We start from the raw sequence: 16,465 nt of genomic DNA on the forward strand, positions 1-16,465 counted from the left end.
GACTCAACTTTGTTCTGCAACTCACCCTGTGGTACAGTCGGCTACTTCTTGTCCTCCACAGTGGTGCTAGGAGGCATAGGGATTAAAATGTCCTGCTCATTATTTTAAAAACAACAACAAAAAACCAACTCATCAACCAACCAAACAAAAAATACCCTTCTCTCTATTCAAACATGAAAATATAGAAGAAACAACTATTTTAATTTAAAAGTTTATGTTTGCTATAGGGAAATTTAAAACTAGAACAACATGATAAAAATGTAGACTTCTCAGAATCACTTTTCAAATTTCATCAACATGATCCTCAGTCTCCTCTGAGACTCTTTTTATTTTATTTTTTTCTGAAGCTGGAAACGGGGAGAGACAGTTAGACAGACTCCCGCATGCGCCCGACCGGGACCTACCCGGCATGCCCACCAGGGGCGAAGCTCTGCCCACCAGGGGGTGATGCTCTGTGCCTCCAGGGCATCGCTCTGCCAAAACCAGAGCCACTCTAGCACCTGGGGCAGAGGCCAAGGAGCCATCCCCAGCGCCCGGGCCATCTTTGCTCCAATGGAGCCTTGGCTGCGGGAGGGGAAGAGAGAGACAGAGAGGAAGGGGGGGGGGGTGGAGAAGCAAATGGACGCTTCTCCTATGTGCCCTGGCCGGGAATCGAACCCCGGTCCCCCGCACGCCAGGCGGACACTCTACCGCTGAGCCAACAGGCCAGGGCCGTGAGACTCTTTTTAAAGTGATGCTAGAACTTGTTTGATAAGAATAATGAAAGGATTGCTAAAAATACAATAACAATATTGCCACATGCTATCACATTGCTTTTCAAATAATGGTACATAAAATTTAGGTGGTACATCAATGAATATTTTAAATTTCAAGTTATATATTTAGTTTAAAGGATATTAGAACAAATATAATTAGCATATAAAACTGAATTTTCATAATATTTCCTAGAAAGAGGTGAAAAATTGAGTCCCTTTAAAGAAAAATATTAAGTAAACACTAGATATGGTAAAAACTACAAAGGAAGCATACAAATGATTGAAGTTTAAGAAATATTGCTCTTTTATGTTTATTTCAAGTTATGCGACTAGTTGCACTATATCATTGCTTTGATTAATCAATGTTTATATAATTAAAAACTCTATCATAAAAATTACAAATGAAAAATCACAGGTTATTGTGTACAGAATTTCTGGTCATTAAAAAAAGTTTTATATCCAATTTGGAACATGATTCCTAATATAATCTTGTTTATAAAATGAATTATTTTCACTATTTATAACTTCTCCTGTGAATACAGAATGCTACTAGGTTAAGGTCTAAATTTATTTGATTTCTATGCATTACATGTTTGTTTATAAACTTTCTATCCACCATGAATAATCTGATACTGAATGGGATGGAACGGTCTGACAAAAAATTTCCTACATTTATATATTCATCTGATTTCCCCCATGAATTATGTGCTGCTGAGTAATTGAAGGACTGTGGCTTAAAACTTTCTCACATTTATTATATTCACATAATTTCTCCCGAGTATGGATTTTCCTATGTTGATTAAGGTGTGCACTCTGGCTAAAGGCTTTCTCACATTCATTACATTTATAGGGCTTCTCTCCTGTATGAGTCCTCTCATGCTGATTAAGATGCGTCCTCTGGCTAAAGGCCTTCCCACAGAAACTACATTCATAAGGTTTCTCTCCAGTATGAAGTCTATGATGTTCGGTAAGGGATGTGATACGGCTAAAGGCTTTACCACACTGATTACATTTGTAGGGCTTCTCTCCAGTATGAATCCTCAGATGCTGAGTAAAGGATGAATGCTGACGAAAGGCTTTCCCACACTCATTGCATACAAACGGTTTTTCTCCCGTATGAATTCGCTGATGTTGAACAAGATGTATCCTCTGGCTGAATCTTTTCTCACATTCATCACACTTGTAGGGCTTCTCTCCTGTAAGGACTATCTGAGATTGGGTAAAAGATGAGCTGTGGCTGAAGGCATTCCTACGTTCACTGGGTTTCTCTTCAGGATGAATATGATTCGTAAGAAGAATATGTTGATTGAAGATTTTCCCACACTCTTCTTTATATTCATAAGTATTCCCTCTTACATAGTTTCCCTGATAGTAAATCAATTCTGAATGATGTTTGTTGCTATTTCCTTGTGTGTCTGAATTAAGGGGTATTTTAATAGAAGAAATTCTCTGATGCCTAATAAGATTTGAGTTCATTTTATAATTTTCCCCAAATCTATTACATTCAAGGTTTCTCTCCTGTGTGATCTTCTTTTGGGAGAAAGATACTTGTCCTAAATGTATTTGCTGGTTTTCTTGGTTAAATTCTAACTGGTAATCAAAATCCCAGAGTCCTCCTAGAATGGAGTACCAAAAGCTGTCTCCTGTTAGTCTCTCTATTATCATGTCATGGGTTTGACTGTCATCTGGAATATTCTGGTTTGGAGATGATTTTTTGACTTCAGGTCTATTTTCCCCATCTAAAAGAAATTCAGAACAAATTAAGAAGTACAAATTGGTAGTTACAAAATAGTCACAGGGATATAAAGTATAGCATAGGGCATATAGTCAGTAATATTGTAATAACTGTGTGCTGTCTGGTACTAGACTTATAAAAACACTAAGTGGAAGTTTGCAGCATTGTATTTATTTCTAATGACAGAAAAAGAAGTTCAGAACATACAGATATTTTGCAGCATTCTCTGTTTTGAAAATAATTGTTGCATGATGAATTACCAAATGAAACAGAAAATAATGCAAACAAGGCATTTGTGGCATTGAAAAGTTTTTAAATGTGGCCATTCACAAGCAGAAAGTCTATAAAAAGACAAGAAGCAGTGAGCAGGGGGAAATTTTAAAACGTGTGTAATCATGGAAAGAAGAGATCATCCAGGAGCATCAGTTGAAAGGAAGTGGAAAGGAGAATAAGAAATATCAGAGAAAGGTCTGATATCTCAGAGATGGGCGATATTAGAGGGAAGCCTGTATGTAGTGAATATAGGTCTTAGCTGTGGATTATTCTTTTGTAAGACAGCATTTGTTTATTTAAAAAGTATTTCTTCCTGTCTTTAGTCTTTTGTCTAAAATGATAAAACTAATACTTTACTATAGTAATAAATTCAAATAATGTGGAAGGGGGAGAGAGAGAGAGAAGCTTCAACTCGTTCCACTTAGTTGACTACTTTAGTTGTGTACTCATTGACTGGTTCTCCCACGTGCCTTTACCAGGGGTTGAACCCGTGACCTCTGGTGTGTCAGGTCAATGCTTTATCCACTGAACCACCTGCCAGGGCACAAAGTTGTTTTAATATGTTCACATTTAGATTATATTGAACTTACTGTTATCACAAACATCACAGCAAAATAGTTTGTTGATTGCACATGAAATAGAAATTTTAAGAAAAAAAGTCCAAGTCAGAAAATTGTAAAAAACAGATCAATATGCTTAAAGAGGCACACAAGATAAATAAACAGAACTTACTCAGGGATAAAATTTATATGTTGGTAAAATAGTGATTTAGAAGATTCATTTTAAACAAATTTGGCCCTGGCCGGTTGGCTCAGCGGTAGAGCATCGGCCTGGCGTGCGGGGGACCCGGGTTCGATTCCCGGCCAGGACACATAGGAGAAGCGCCCATTTGCTTCTCCACCCCCCTCCTTCCTCTCTGTCTCTCTCTCTTCCCCTCCTGCAGCCAAGGCTCCATTGGAGCAAAGATGGTCCGGGTGCTGGGGATGGCTCCTTGGCCTCTGCCCCAGGCACTAAAGTGGCTCTGGTCGCAAAAGAGCGACGCTCCGGAGGGGCAGAGCATCGCCTCCTGGTGGGCAGAGCGTCGCCCCTGGTGGGCGTGCTGGGTGGATCCCAGTCGGGCGCATGAGGGAGTCTGTCTGACTGTCTCTCCCCGTTTCCAGCTTCAGAAAAATACAAAAAATAAAAATAAAATTTATCATTTCAACCAAATTATCAACTAGACTACTTTGTTTTTGGCCCCAAAGCTTTTGTCTGCCCAGGAAATTTGGCTTTAAAATGTTTGGAATGATTGGCTGGCTCTTAAAACTATCTGTCACATTCTCTTGGAAGCAATGTCTATAGGCTGTGGACCTAGCTCCTTGCATGACAGGTAAGTGTGGTGCTCCAGGCTCCTACTGCCTAGGAGTAGAGGTCAGGGGATTCAATTCCCCAAGGCCTAACCTCCAGAACTTTTGGTTAGCCCAGGAAACATGGCAACCTGACCAACATGCTCATGGCCACTGTTGTTGATTTCCTTCTTTATATAGCTTACCTCTGTGAGAGAAAAGCAAAAACTCCCCTTTTAAAATTATGATAATATGTTCCTTTTTCATTATGATAATATATGTATTAATATATTTACATATTTTACAAAAACAAATTTACTTGCCAACCATATTTTTCCATTGATATTATATCTAGAATATTTTCCATGTCTTTAGATAGTCTTTCCAACTTCATATTAAAAAATACTTTCAGTTACAGTTGACATTCAATATTTCTATATTAGTTTCAGGGGCACAGCGTAGTAGTGGTTAGACATTTATACAGTTTATGATGTGGAAACTCTTACTGCTGGTTGGCGGACTTGCTACCTAGTGATCCAGGAGGAGGGACTGTGTGTGGACTGCTCCCTTACTGTGGATGCCCTGAAGACACATCAGACCTTCAATCACAGGGCTGCCTGTCTACATCCCAGTTGGATGCCAGGGTATAGGGTCTGGGCTCCAGATTGAGACGATTATCTTGGGCTTCAAAGCTGTTTTGAAGAACAAACTCTAACCTGCTTGCCCCAGGTTCTCACCTAACCTAAGCCCCCATGTTAGTAGATATAACTGCAACTGCCCCTAAATGAGGAGGATACTGATCAAGCCATGCATATGGGAGCATGTAGAGATGCTGCTCAAATAGTTTTCCCACTGTTGTTTATCTTTTTACTTGGCTTCTTACTCTATTCCATACAGAATTTGGGATTTGTGTGTATTGAATGTATAATTTTTTTTTGTAATGGCTTCCAAATTGTGAACCATAGTCAGAAAAGACTTCCCAATTTTAAGGTTACAAAATATTTCTCTTGTGCTTTCTTCCAGGTCTCTTTGGATTTCATGTTTGACATTTAAAGTCTCTGATACTTTTAGAATTTATCTTGGTTTAATGGGTAAGCTATAGATCCAATTTTATCTCTGTCCCACTATTTAGTAAAAGGTCTATATATTTTTAAGTGGCTAGTTTTTATTTATTTAAAATAAATACTTATAAAATGGAGAAAAGAACAATTTCTGCTCTAATACTTTTTCAGGGATATTTCATCAATAAATATCAAAATGCATACATATTGAGTTTTTGGGTGTCATAAAAAACTGCAGGGTAGAAAGGTTTACTTTTTTTTTTTGTATTTTTCTGAAGTTGGAAACGGGGAGGCAGTCAGACAGACTCCCGCATGCGCCCGACTGGGATCCACCTGGCATGCCCAACAGGGGGCGATGCTCTGCCCATCTGGGGCATTGCTCTGTTGCAACCAGAGCCATTCTAGTGCCTGAGGCAGAGGCCATGGAGCCATCCTCAGCGCCCGGGCCAACTTTTTGCTCCAATGGAGCCTTGGCTGCGGGAGGGAAAGAGAGAGACAGAGAGGAAGGAGAGGGGGAAGGGTGGAGAAGCAGATGGGCGCTTCTCCTGTGTGCCCTGGCCGGGAATCGAACCTGGGACTCCTGCACGCCAGGCTGATGCTCTACCACTGAGCCAACCAGCCAGGGCCAAGGTCTACATTTTTAATACCAGTTGTTTCAATAGTATTTATTAAGATCTCTACCTTTCCCTCCTACTTTGAAATAATTATATTTATCATATCATGTCATGTCATATATATTGTTATAACATACGACATCACATTAACATATCATATATCACATCATATATGTCATAAACTAAAGTGCATGTATATGAGTCTATTTTTGGATTTTCTGTTTTATTCAGTTGGTCTGACTTGTTTTAATTCACGAAATTTTATGGTACAATATCTGTAGGGATAATCCCCCTTTCTGTTCTTCCTTTCAGAGTTTTCTTGATTATTTTTGTATTTCATGTGAACTTTAGAATGAGCTTATCTAAATCCTTCCAAAATCTTGTAGGTAATTTTTATGGGGTTACACTACATGCAGAGACACTGATATCCTGGTATGTCCATTTAGTCAAGTTTATTTTTATGTCTGTTTGAACTGTCTTAAGATTTGCGTCAAGCATGTGTTGCACATTTCTTGTTGAACGTTTATTTCTAGATGTTTTCGTTCTTAATTGCCATTGAACGAAGCTCTTCTTTTCCGTTTTACTTTCTAACTGGTGATAGTTCATGCATTTACTTCAACAGTCTACTTACTTGGCTCCACAGTTATACTCTAAACTTTGCTCCATTTAGGAAATCTCAAGCTTAATGTCACACCTGCGTGCCCAATGAGTGGACTCATGCCCTTATTCACATTCTACAATACTTGCTTTCTGACCTCACCTAGACCTACATTTCTTTGACTTTTTTGGTGCCTTCCAGTTTTCAGTCCTCTTCAGACTTTTTGGACTCTATGTCAAATCATTTGAATTAAATTCTCTTTCAGTTGGTCTCCTTTACTTCCACTAGTCAAACAGGCCCTCAATTTAGGCCCTACAGGTCTGTTCCAGTGTTGAACATAACAGGGGAAAGCGCATACACAAGGGCCCTGGTCAGCAAACCGTGGCTCGCGAGCCACATGCAGCTCTTTGGCCCCTTGAGTGTGGCTCTTCCACAAAACACCACATGCGGGTGCTACCTTGATAAGGAATGTACCTACCTATATAGTTTAAGTTTAAAAAATTTGGCTCTCAAAAGAAATTTCAGTCGTTGAACTGTTGATATTTGGCTCTGTTGACTAATGAGTTTGCTGACCACTGCCAAGGAAATTGGAAACCACATGTATAGGAAAAAATCTCATTTGGGTCCCAAGGCTGCTCAGTGGTCCTTTTACTATTCTTTAATCGGCATCCATTGACCTTAGTAAGCTACAGTAAGTGCTCCTCAAGATCTCTACTTGATCTCCCAATTTCATCACAGAACCTTGCCTCCTACTTTGTAAAAAAAAAAAAAAAAAATCACCAGGTGTGAACTCCCCCAATCTGCCACAAACAAACTTATTTCTTTACAAAATCATCCTAATCTCACTACCTCCAATCCTCCTCCCCTTTCTTCTAGAAATGTGATCCAGCATTTTATCCATATCCTACTTACCCCCTCTACTGACTCCTTCCTTTCAGCGTTATAAACAAGCAAAAATCATTCCTACTTAGACCAATCCCCTTTTGACATTACCCTTTTATTCTAGCAAATATCCTTATTGTCCCCCTTCTCATTCTAGCTTCTTGTAAGAGCATTTTGTATGTACATATTGAGTGTTCTTCTAATAACTCCCCTGTCGTTTCTCTTGTTAATGTAATTAATAATCTTTTTGTTGCTAAATCCACTGGCCACTTTCCAGGTCTCATCTTAGCTAGGAGGAGATTTCTAGATAATCAGACATCAGCAGATGGCAGTAACAATGAGGTAAGCAATACCCCAGAGAGTACATCAGAATTAGGTCACAAAAGCCAGATCATTCTATCTGCCCTTGGTCCACAGGAGTGTTTTACCACATTCTCATCAGAGGAACCACTGATTGTGTCTCACAGGATAATGCAACAATGCAAGTAGTCTCCTTGGAGGAGACTGCTAGCCTGCCTGTCCCTGACATGGAGGATGTGATCAAGCTGATCTATGAACCAAGAGCCTTGGGTATCCACATAAAGATGCATAATGATGTCTGGACATTTTCTTAAGTTAGCAATTACTTTCTCTAGTTGAGGGTTGTCTGTGAGTAGGAACATATGGGAGACAGGGTGGTTCCTCCACAAGGCAGCATATGTACCCATGGTAGTTGCCTACCCTGGCAATCCACCTGAGAAGGGAGTTTTTAATTTTCTTTCTTTTAGTTTCCTATTCCCCGGGATCCAGAGTGTGGAGGTTCACAGAAATAACGTCACTCACTGTTGTCAGGGAAAGTGTTAGAGGTTCTTTTTTTTAATTTTTTTTTATTTTTCTGAAGTTGGAAATGGGGAGGCAGTCAGACAGACTCCCACATGCACCCGACCGGGATCCACCCGGCACGCCCACCAGGGGGCGATGCTCTGCCCATCTGGGGCGTTGCTCTGTTGCAACCAGAGCCATTCTAGCACCTGAGGCAGAGGCCACGGAGCCATCCCCAGCACCTACGCCAACTTTGCTCCAGTGGAGCCTCAGCTACGGGAGGGGAAGAGAGAGACAGAGAGGAAGGAGAGGGGGAGGGGTGGAGAAGCAGATGGGCACTTCTCCTGTGTGCCCTGGCCGGGAACCAAACCTGGGACTCTTGCACGCCAGGCTGACGCTCTACCACTGAGCCAACCGGCCAGGGCCTAGAGGTTCTTGACAAAATGTTTTAATTATCAGCCTCTTCCCATGGAATGCCAGCACTGATCAAGCCAATTATCAGGTTTGGTGAGGCTGAAACAGGAACAAAGTTTCCTGTCTAAGATAACCTAGAGCACTAAAATCAAGGACAGCTAAGTAAAAATTGAATTGAAAATGCAGACATTTGGCCCTGGCCTGTTGGCTCAGTGGTAGAATGTCGGCCCAGCGTGTGGATATCCCAGGTTCAATTTCCAGTCAGGACACAAAGGAGAAGTGCCTATCTGCTTCTTCACCCCTCCTCCCCACCCTCTCCTTCCCTTCCTTCTGCAGCCATGGCTTGATTGGAGCAAGTTGGCTCCAGACACTGAGGATGGCTCCATGGCCTCTACCTCAGGTGCTAAGAAGAGCTCAGTTGCTGAGCAATGGAGCAATGCCCAGATGGGCTTTCTCATTGGATCCTGGTTGGGGCGCATGTGGGAGTCTGTCTCTGCCTCCCCTCTTCTCACTGAATAATAATAATAATAATAATAATAAAATATATATATATATATAAAAGAAAATGCAGAAGTTTGAATGAAACAAAATCAAGTCCAATTATGAAACAAGGTACCTGCCTGACCTGTGGTGGTACAGTGGATAAAGCATTGACCCAGAATGCTGAAGTCGCTGGTTCAAAATCCTGGGCTTGCCTTGTCAAGGCATATACAGGAAGCAACTACTACGAGTTGTTGATTTCAGCTTCTCCCTCCTCTTATACTTTCTCTCCCCCCCCCCTCTAAAAAGCAATAGAAAATAAAAAGAAACAAGGTGCCAGAACAAACGATCAGAGTGGGAAGTGAGACAGAGATGGGGCTGGCTGGCTTGGCTTAATGAAGCAGAGTAGAATATAGCACATGTGGAGCAGTCAACTACCTGCTAATATAACCCAGGCAGAGCACTGCTGGCCTTATGCTAACAATAGGGAACTATGGAGATTTTTTTCTTTGGTCAAGAAGTCTCACATTTAGTGGGATTTTTAAAGAAGACAGTATGAAGTTAACAGATCCAGGTTTTGAAATACAGTACTTGATTAAAATAACAGCGTGACATTCATAAACAAAAATATAATCTAAAACCTGGAAAGAGAATATGGGTGAAATACTTAGACTAGAAATATAGAAATGAGGGAAACTGACATAGCAGGCTAGTTAAAAGCATCTCACTACAGAAAGGAACACCAAGGCCACAGGAATACACACCTTCAGAAGAGTAAGGAGGGAGAGGAGGTACAGGAGCAGGTAAGGACACAGGAGAGAGGCTGAAAAGGCAAGAAGAACGTGTATCACAAGCTAGGGTGGAAGAAAATTTCAAAAAAGTGAAGTCAATACAGTCAAATACATAATCATAGGAGATAATAATTGGTTTTTTAGCTACTGGATTTGACTGGAGGTTAGTGGTAATCTCCAAGAAAACAATTTTAGTAACACCAGGAGGATATATCCCCACAGTGAGCATGAGAATCAGGACCAGGGCTGTGGGTTGCAGGCAAGTTTGAGGAGTTTGGTAATGAAAGGAAAAAGGAAAAAGGGAAAGTAGGTAAAAATGACAGAGGATTTCTGATATAGAAAAGAAATATTTAAAGAATACCAAGAGAGAATGTGTGAATAAAAAATAGAAAAGGCGAAGTAGAGATTTGCAGCATCAACGTGTTTATGGACAAACTAATATCTTCAAAATAACTTTTTTATTGTATAAACTTTTAAATAATAAGCATATATTATCTATTAAATCAGAAAAAAATAAGAAATTCATTTCCCCTTTGGGAAAAAGTTAAATATGAACTAGATTTTTAAAAAGTCTTCAGTATTCTTTAAATCTCAGAGAGATATTTGGCTTACACTCAGTTGAGTGTTTCACAAGTGACTATTTCCCTTCACTCAGTAGCAAATGCTTGCTTCTCACCTGGATGAGTACCCAGTGGGCTGTCTCCTCCCATCAGCCACTGCTCTTCTTGCTCCAACTGAGCGATCACCTCTGGCTTATAAAGTTGATGCCCTACTCATGGGAAAATATGTCTTAGAAGTTTACACTGGAAACAAAACCATTTCTCTCAGAACTCATTTCCAACCCTTTTAGTCTTGCAGGGCTTCCGGTTCTGGAAAGGCGAGGCTGCAGAGTCAGCAAGGTGAAGCCACCCGCCTCAAACTCAACCAAGGCCAGACTTTCCCTGGGCAGAAAGAGCAGCAAACGAGGGCTCTGTCTGTGAAAGTAATCAGCACTCTTCTCTGCTGGCCTGACCCAGATTCACAAAAGCTTTGGAGGTTTTCATACTTGAGAAAATACAGTAGTTCCCCCCACCCCATCCATAGTTTCACTTTCTGCAGTTTCAGTTACCCACAATCAACTGCAGTCCAAAACTATTAAATCAAAAATTCCAGAAACAAACAATTCACAGGTTTTAAATGTAGGCCATTCTGAGTAATGTGATAAAATCGTGGGCCATCCCGCTCTATCCCACCCAGGACGAGACTCATCCCTCTCTCCAGCATATCAGTGCTGTTGATACTCTAGCCAGCTAGTCACCTGGTAGCCATCTTGGTTATCAGATCAATTGTCTTGGCACAGGTAACAATGAATTTACTTAATAATGGTCCAAAAGCACAAGAGTAGTGATGCTGGCAATTCAGATACGCCAAAGAGAAGCCATACGTCCTTCCTTTAAGTAAAAAGTTGAAAGTTGTTAACTTAATAAGGAAAGAAAAAAAAAGTATGCTGAGGTTGTTTAGATTTATGATAAGAACACGTCTATCTATGAAATGGTAAAAAAAAAGAAAAGAAATTCATGCTAGTTTTGCTGTGGCACCTCAAACCACCAGTGTTATGGCCAGAGTGTGTGATAAATGCTTAGCTAAGATGGAAAAGGCATTAATCTTTATCACAGGAATGTATGAACAGGAAGAGCAGTGTACGTAGGGTTCAGTACTATCCATAGTTTCAGGAATCCCCTGCAGAATGGTTCCCAGTTTTACAAGGACACCATCCTTACCCAGTGCGACCAGATTCCTGTAGTTTTCCAGCATCACATCTCGGTAGAGGCTCTTCTGAGCAGGGTAGAGCTGGTCCCACTCCTCTCTGGTGAAGTCCACAGCCACGTCCTGGAATGTCAGTGACTCCTGAAACATCAAGTACATCCTTGCTCAGCCAGAAACCTTTTTTTTTTTTTTTTTAACTGGGGCCCTTAGGGGAAGGGATAAAGGTACAGCAGTAGACAAAGGTTAGAATGTCTAAGCCAGTGGTTTTCAACTGTTTTACATACTTGGGGCCTGGTGACCTAGTGGGTGGAAATAGGATAACGCAACGAGTAAAGTTTTATCTTATCACGTGTAACAGTGCAGCACGATATAAGCTGGTGCTTGCTTTCTGAACTCCACATGTGTGATGCACTGAATACTAAAGTTTGTCTGAATGCGTTTTGTCTATTGCGCATGATTTGTAAATGCTCTCCACGGTGCAAAAGGTGTTTGAATGAGCCTACAAGTTCCAAAGTTATTGAAAACAACCTCTATAGTATTTTCAAAGATGATACAGGCTGATAAGTGGCAATCACCCTGAGCATAAGCGAATTCAGCTAAGGTCATTGGGTCTCTAATCTTCATACAACATCAGAGTGATTAGCTCTCTCGTGGACTAGCAAGAAATTTCTGGCAGATTAGTGGTTGAAAAACACTGGTCTAAACCATTGTGCTGAAGTCTTTAGGGCTCTGAGTAAACCAGGTTAAAATTTTTGAAACAACAATCAGTTGTTCTTTCTATCATCTTCTAAGACATAGAAAAACATGCATGAAATGACTTAAAGCTTTTTATAATCTGTTGCAGGGGACAGAATCTCATATCATCCAAACAAAGAAGATAAAGGAAATTCATGGTATAAGATTTCAGAAGTGACAGAATTCAGGATATGTTGAAACAGTGAAAATAGGTATCAAGTTGGTGTATCTTACACAGTACATCAGGGTTTTAAGCTATGGACAGAAGAGGAGCGAGGATATTTTAGTGAGTTAAAAAATTTTTTTTTTTAATTTTAGTGAGAGGAGGGGAGGCAGAGATAGACTCCTGCTTGTGCTCCAACCAGGATCTACCTGGCAAATTCACTAGGTAGCAATGCTCTGCCCATTTGGGGCCCCTGCTCTGTTACAGCCATTTTTTAGCACCTGAGGTAGAAGCCATGGAGCCATCCTCAGCACCTGGGGCCAACTAGCTCTAACGGAGCCATGGCTGCAGAAGAAGACGAGAAGAGAGAGTGAGAGAAGTGAGAGGGGGAGGTATGGAGAAGCAGATGGGCATTTTTCCTGTGTGCCCTGACTGGGAACCGAACCCAGGACTTCCACACACTGCCAGGCAGATGCTCTACCACTGAGCCAACCGGCCAGGACCCTCAGTGGATTAAAAAAAAATGAAAGCAACAAGGACAAATAGGTTAAGAATAGAAGGTATATGGTGCATGTTGAGATGAGTAAAAAAAACTGTCTTGTTCCAGGTAGAAATTTCAAATACCAAAGGGTAACCTCTATATTTTCTCCATTATCAATGCTTCTTAAACAACCCTTTTGCTCTAGGAGATCCAGACATCCAGACACAGACACACAACCAATATATATACTTCCCCCACCTCTTTTACTACATAATCCCTCCTTCCCCAAATACAACCCACTTCATGGGTACAATAACTTCTCAATTCTTCAGAATAAGTAGAGTGTGGTGTTCCAAATAAGTGTTCTTTCTCATAAGTTAAAATTCAGTATTTTAGTATAGTATTGACATTTTATTTAAATTAATTTTCATGCTTTGATAACATCTCTTTCTAAAATATATTGATATTATAATTCAATGATGTAGGCAATTTAGAGATGAGTCACCACGGCTGGAAGAAGTTAACTTATCTAAGGACCTAGAGCTAGTAAACAGCAGGTTCATCTGACATCTCATTCTCAAGCCTATGCTCTTTCCATTATACCACAAAGATGTCTTTTCTGCTTCTGTAATATCTTCCCTTTTGTGATTTGTATTTCTAATTTCCTTTCAACTTTCCTCATGCTTCTTAAGCACCAGGGTGAGAAAAATTATGAATTGTAGTTTACATTATTTCTTTCTTTATTTTTATTGGCATGAGAGAGACAGACAGGAAGGGACAGAGATGAGAAGCATCAACTCACATTTGCATCACTTTAGTTGTTTACTGATTGCTTCTCATATGTGCCTTGACCAGGGGCTTCAAGCAGAGCTGGTAACCCCTTGCTCAAGCTGGTGACCTTCGGGTTTTGAACCTGGGTCCTCAAGCATCCTAGGCTGATACTCTATCTACTGTGCCACTGCCTGGTCAGTCCTCATTATTATTTTTAAACTTAAAAAATGTTGACATAATTTCAGACTTAAAGAAAAGTTGCCAGAGTAATAAAAGAAATTCTGCCCTGGCCAGTTGGCTCAGTGGTAGAATGTTGGCCTGGCGTGCAGGAGTCCCGGGTTCGATTCCTGGCCAGGGCACACAGAAGAAGCGCCCATCTGCTTCTCTACCCCTCCCCCTCTCCTTCCTCTCTGTCTCTCTCTTCCCCTCCCGCAGCCAAGGCTCCATTGGAGCAAAATTGGCCCGGGAGCTGAGGATGGCTCTATGGCCTCTGCTTCAGGCACTAGAATGGCTCTGGTTGCAACAGAGCGATGCCCCAGAGGGGCAGAGCATTGCCCCCTGGTGGGCATGCCGGATGGATCCCGGTCGGGCACATGTGGAAGTCTGTCTGACTGCCTCCCCGTTTCCAACTTCAGAAAAATACAAAAAAGAAAAAAAAAGAAAAAAAAAAGAAATTCTTCTCTCTCCTCTCCCTTCTCTCTCTCTCCTATTTTTCTGGACCATTTTAAGTTGCAGACATGATATCTCTCTATGCCTGAAAAATTTGGTATTTATTCCTAAATAAACAAGGATTTCTCTTACATAAGAACAGTACAGTAATCAAACTCAGGATATTAACACTGATACAGTACTGTTGTCAAAACTATAATTATTCAGATTCCACAAACATGTCCTAATAATTGTCTTTTATAACAAAAGAAAATTCAAGATCATACACCCCATTTGGTTGTCTTGTATCTTTTGTCTGCTTTAATCTGTAACAGTTTCTAAGCCTTTCTTTGTATTTCATAACATTGACATTTTAAAAAGTGCAGGCTGGTTATCTTGAGAATAAGCACTTTTGGCAGGAATGGTAGCAAAGGGGATGCCGGGTTTTTCTCAGTGAAATCATATCGGGAGGTACACATTGTTGACCAATTCATTCCTGGCATTGTTAACTTTGATAATTTTGTTAAGGTAGTTACCTACCAGTAATTTTCACTAGAAATTTACTATTTTATCCTGTAATAAATATCTTCTGTAGAAGATACTTTGATACTCTAAATATCTTGCTCCTCAAACTTTTATCCACTAGTGTTAGCATCCACTGATAATTCTTGCCTGAAACAGTGGTAATTATAATGGTTGCTAAATGGTGCTTTTCTTTTTCTTTTTTTTAGTAAGAGAGTGAGAATGACAGACAGGAAGGGGAAAGGATGAGAAGCATCAACTCAGTTGTGGCACTTTAATTGTTCACTGATTGCTTTCTCATACGTGCCTTGACTGGGGGGGCTCCAGCAAAGCCAGTGACCTCTTGCTCAAACCATCAATCATGTTTATGATTTCATGCTCAGGCCGGTGACCCCGCTTTCAAGCTGGTGAGCCTGCACTCAAGCCAGATGAGCCCATGCTCAAACTGGTGACCTTGGGTTTTTTTTTTGTTTGTTTGTTTGTCTTTTGTATTTTTCTGAAGCTGGAAACAGGGATAGACAGTCAGACAGACTCCCGCATGCGCCCGACCCAGATCCACCAGGCACGCCCACCAGGGGGTGACGCTCTGCCCCTCGGGGCATCGCTATGTTGTGACCAGAGCCACTCTAGCGCCTGGGGCAGAGGCCAAGGAGCCATCCCCAGTGCCCGGGCCATCCTTGCTCCAATGGAGCCTCGCTGCAGGAGGGGAAGAGAGAGACAGAGAGGAAGGAGAGGGGGAGGGGTGGAGAAGCAGATGGGCGCCTCTCCTGTGTGCCCTGGCCGGAATAGAATCCGGGACTTCTGCATGCCAGGCCGACGCTCTACCACCGAGTCAACCAGCCAGGGCCTACCTTGGGGTTTTGGACCTGGGTCCTCAGCATTCCAGGCCAATGCTCTGTCCACTGTGCCACTGCCTAGTCAGGCTAAATGGTGTTTTTCTAATTCCATCATTCTTTGTATATTATTAGTTGGCTTTCTACTGTGATGTTTCCCTTCTCATTAATTCATTAATTTATATTGGATTTATTTATTTATTTTATTTAATAAATTATAATTATTTACTATCAATTTATTTTAATGCTAAGATTATCCTATATTTAGCCAGTAGTAGGCACTTCAAACTTAATTCTGTGTTCTTTGGCAGGTCCCTATCATTTTTTGAGTGCTTCTTTACTTTTGGGGACAGAAAAATGTTCTTTAAAAGTTCATCTTGTGCTTTTCTGCCCCAAACCTGGAATTAGCCATTTCTCCAAGGATCCCTGGCTCCCTTTAATGGTCAAATACTGACTGGCTCATCAACCAGAGCTCTACAAGGTTACGATATGTCATGTTCTGCTCTGTTGGTCAACTACAAGTGGCTACGAGCACTTCCTTTTAATGTAGAATGGTATTTAGGAACCACAATCTGGGTACAAGGTATATTAAATGCTACTGGAGTGACATTGCTCCTAGACCATCTTGGTGGTTGTATCTGGAAGACAGAGGTATGTATATAATGTTGTATGTATACATGAACACACATACACATGTGTGCATGTACATGCACAACTCCATATCCATTTCTATATGTAACTATATGTATTAAAAGTATAGGGAGGTTAGGATGTCTCAGAGTTGTGCTAAGAGTCCTCAGAGCTCTGAGTAATCCAGGTAAAATATTTTGAAACAAC

At 40.9% G+C, this 16,465-nt stretch overlaps 1 protein-coding gene across 2 annotated transcripts in view; it reads right to left on the bottom strand.

Moving 5' to 3' along the window:
* Window positions 1-1,255: 1,255 nt before the first annotated feature.
* ZNF713 (zinc finger protein 713) overlaps window positions 1,256-16,465 on the bottom strand; it is a 39,917-nt gene continuing 24,707 nt past the window's right edge. For both annotated transcript variants that reach the window (XM_066278172.1, XM_066278173.1), the window contains exons 3-5: window positions 11,490-11,616; window positions 10,406-10,498; window positions 1,256-2,494 (exon numbers count right to left, since the gene is read on the bottom strand). In XM_066278172.1, coding sequence (XP_066134269.1) covers window positions 1,428-2,494; window positions 10,406-10,498; window positions 11,490-11,616 — 1,287 coding nt within the window. In that variant the 3' untranslated portion in view covers window positions 1,256-1,427. The remainder of the gene's footprint in view (window positions 2,495-10,405; window positions 10,499-11,489; window positions 11,617-16,465) is intronic.

This window comes from Saccopteryx bilineata, chromosome 4, assembly GCF_036850765.1.
Source record: "Saccopteryx bilineata isolate mSacBil1 chromosome 4, mSacBil1_pri_phased_curated, whole genome shotgun sequence".
Lineage (NCBI taxonomy): Eukaryota > Metazoa > Chordata > Mammalia > Chiroptera > Emballonuridae > Saccopteryx > Saccopteryx bilineata.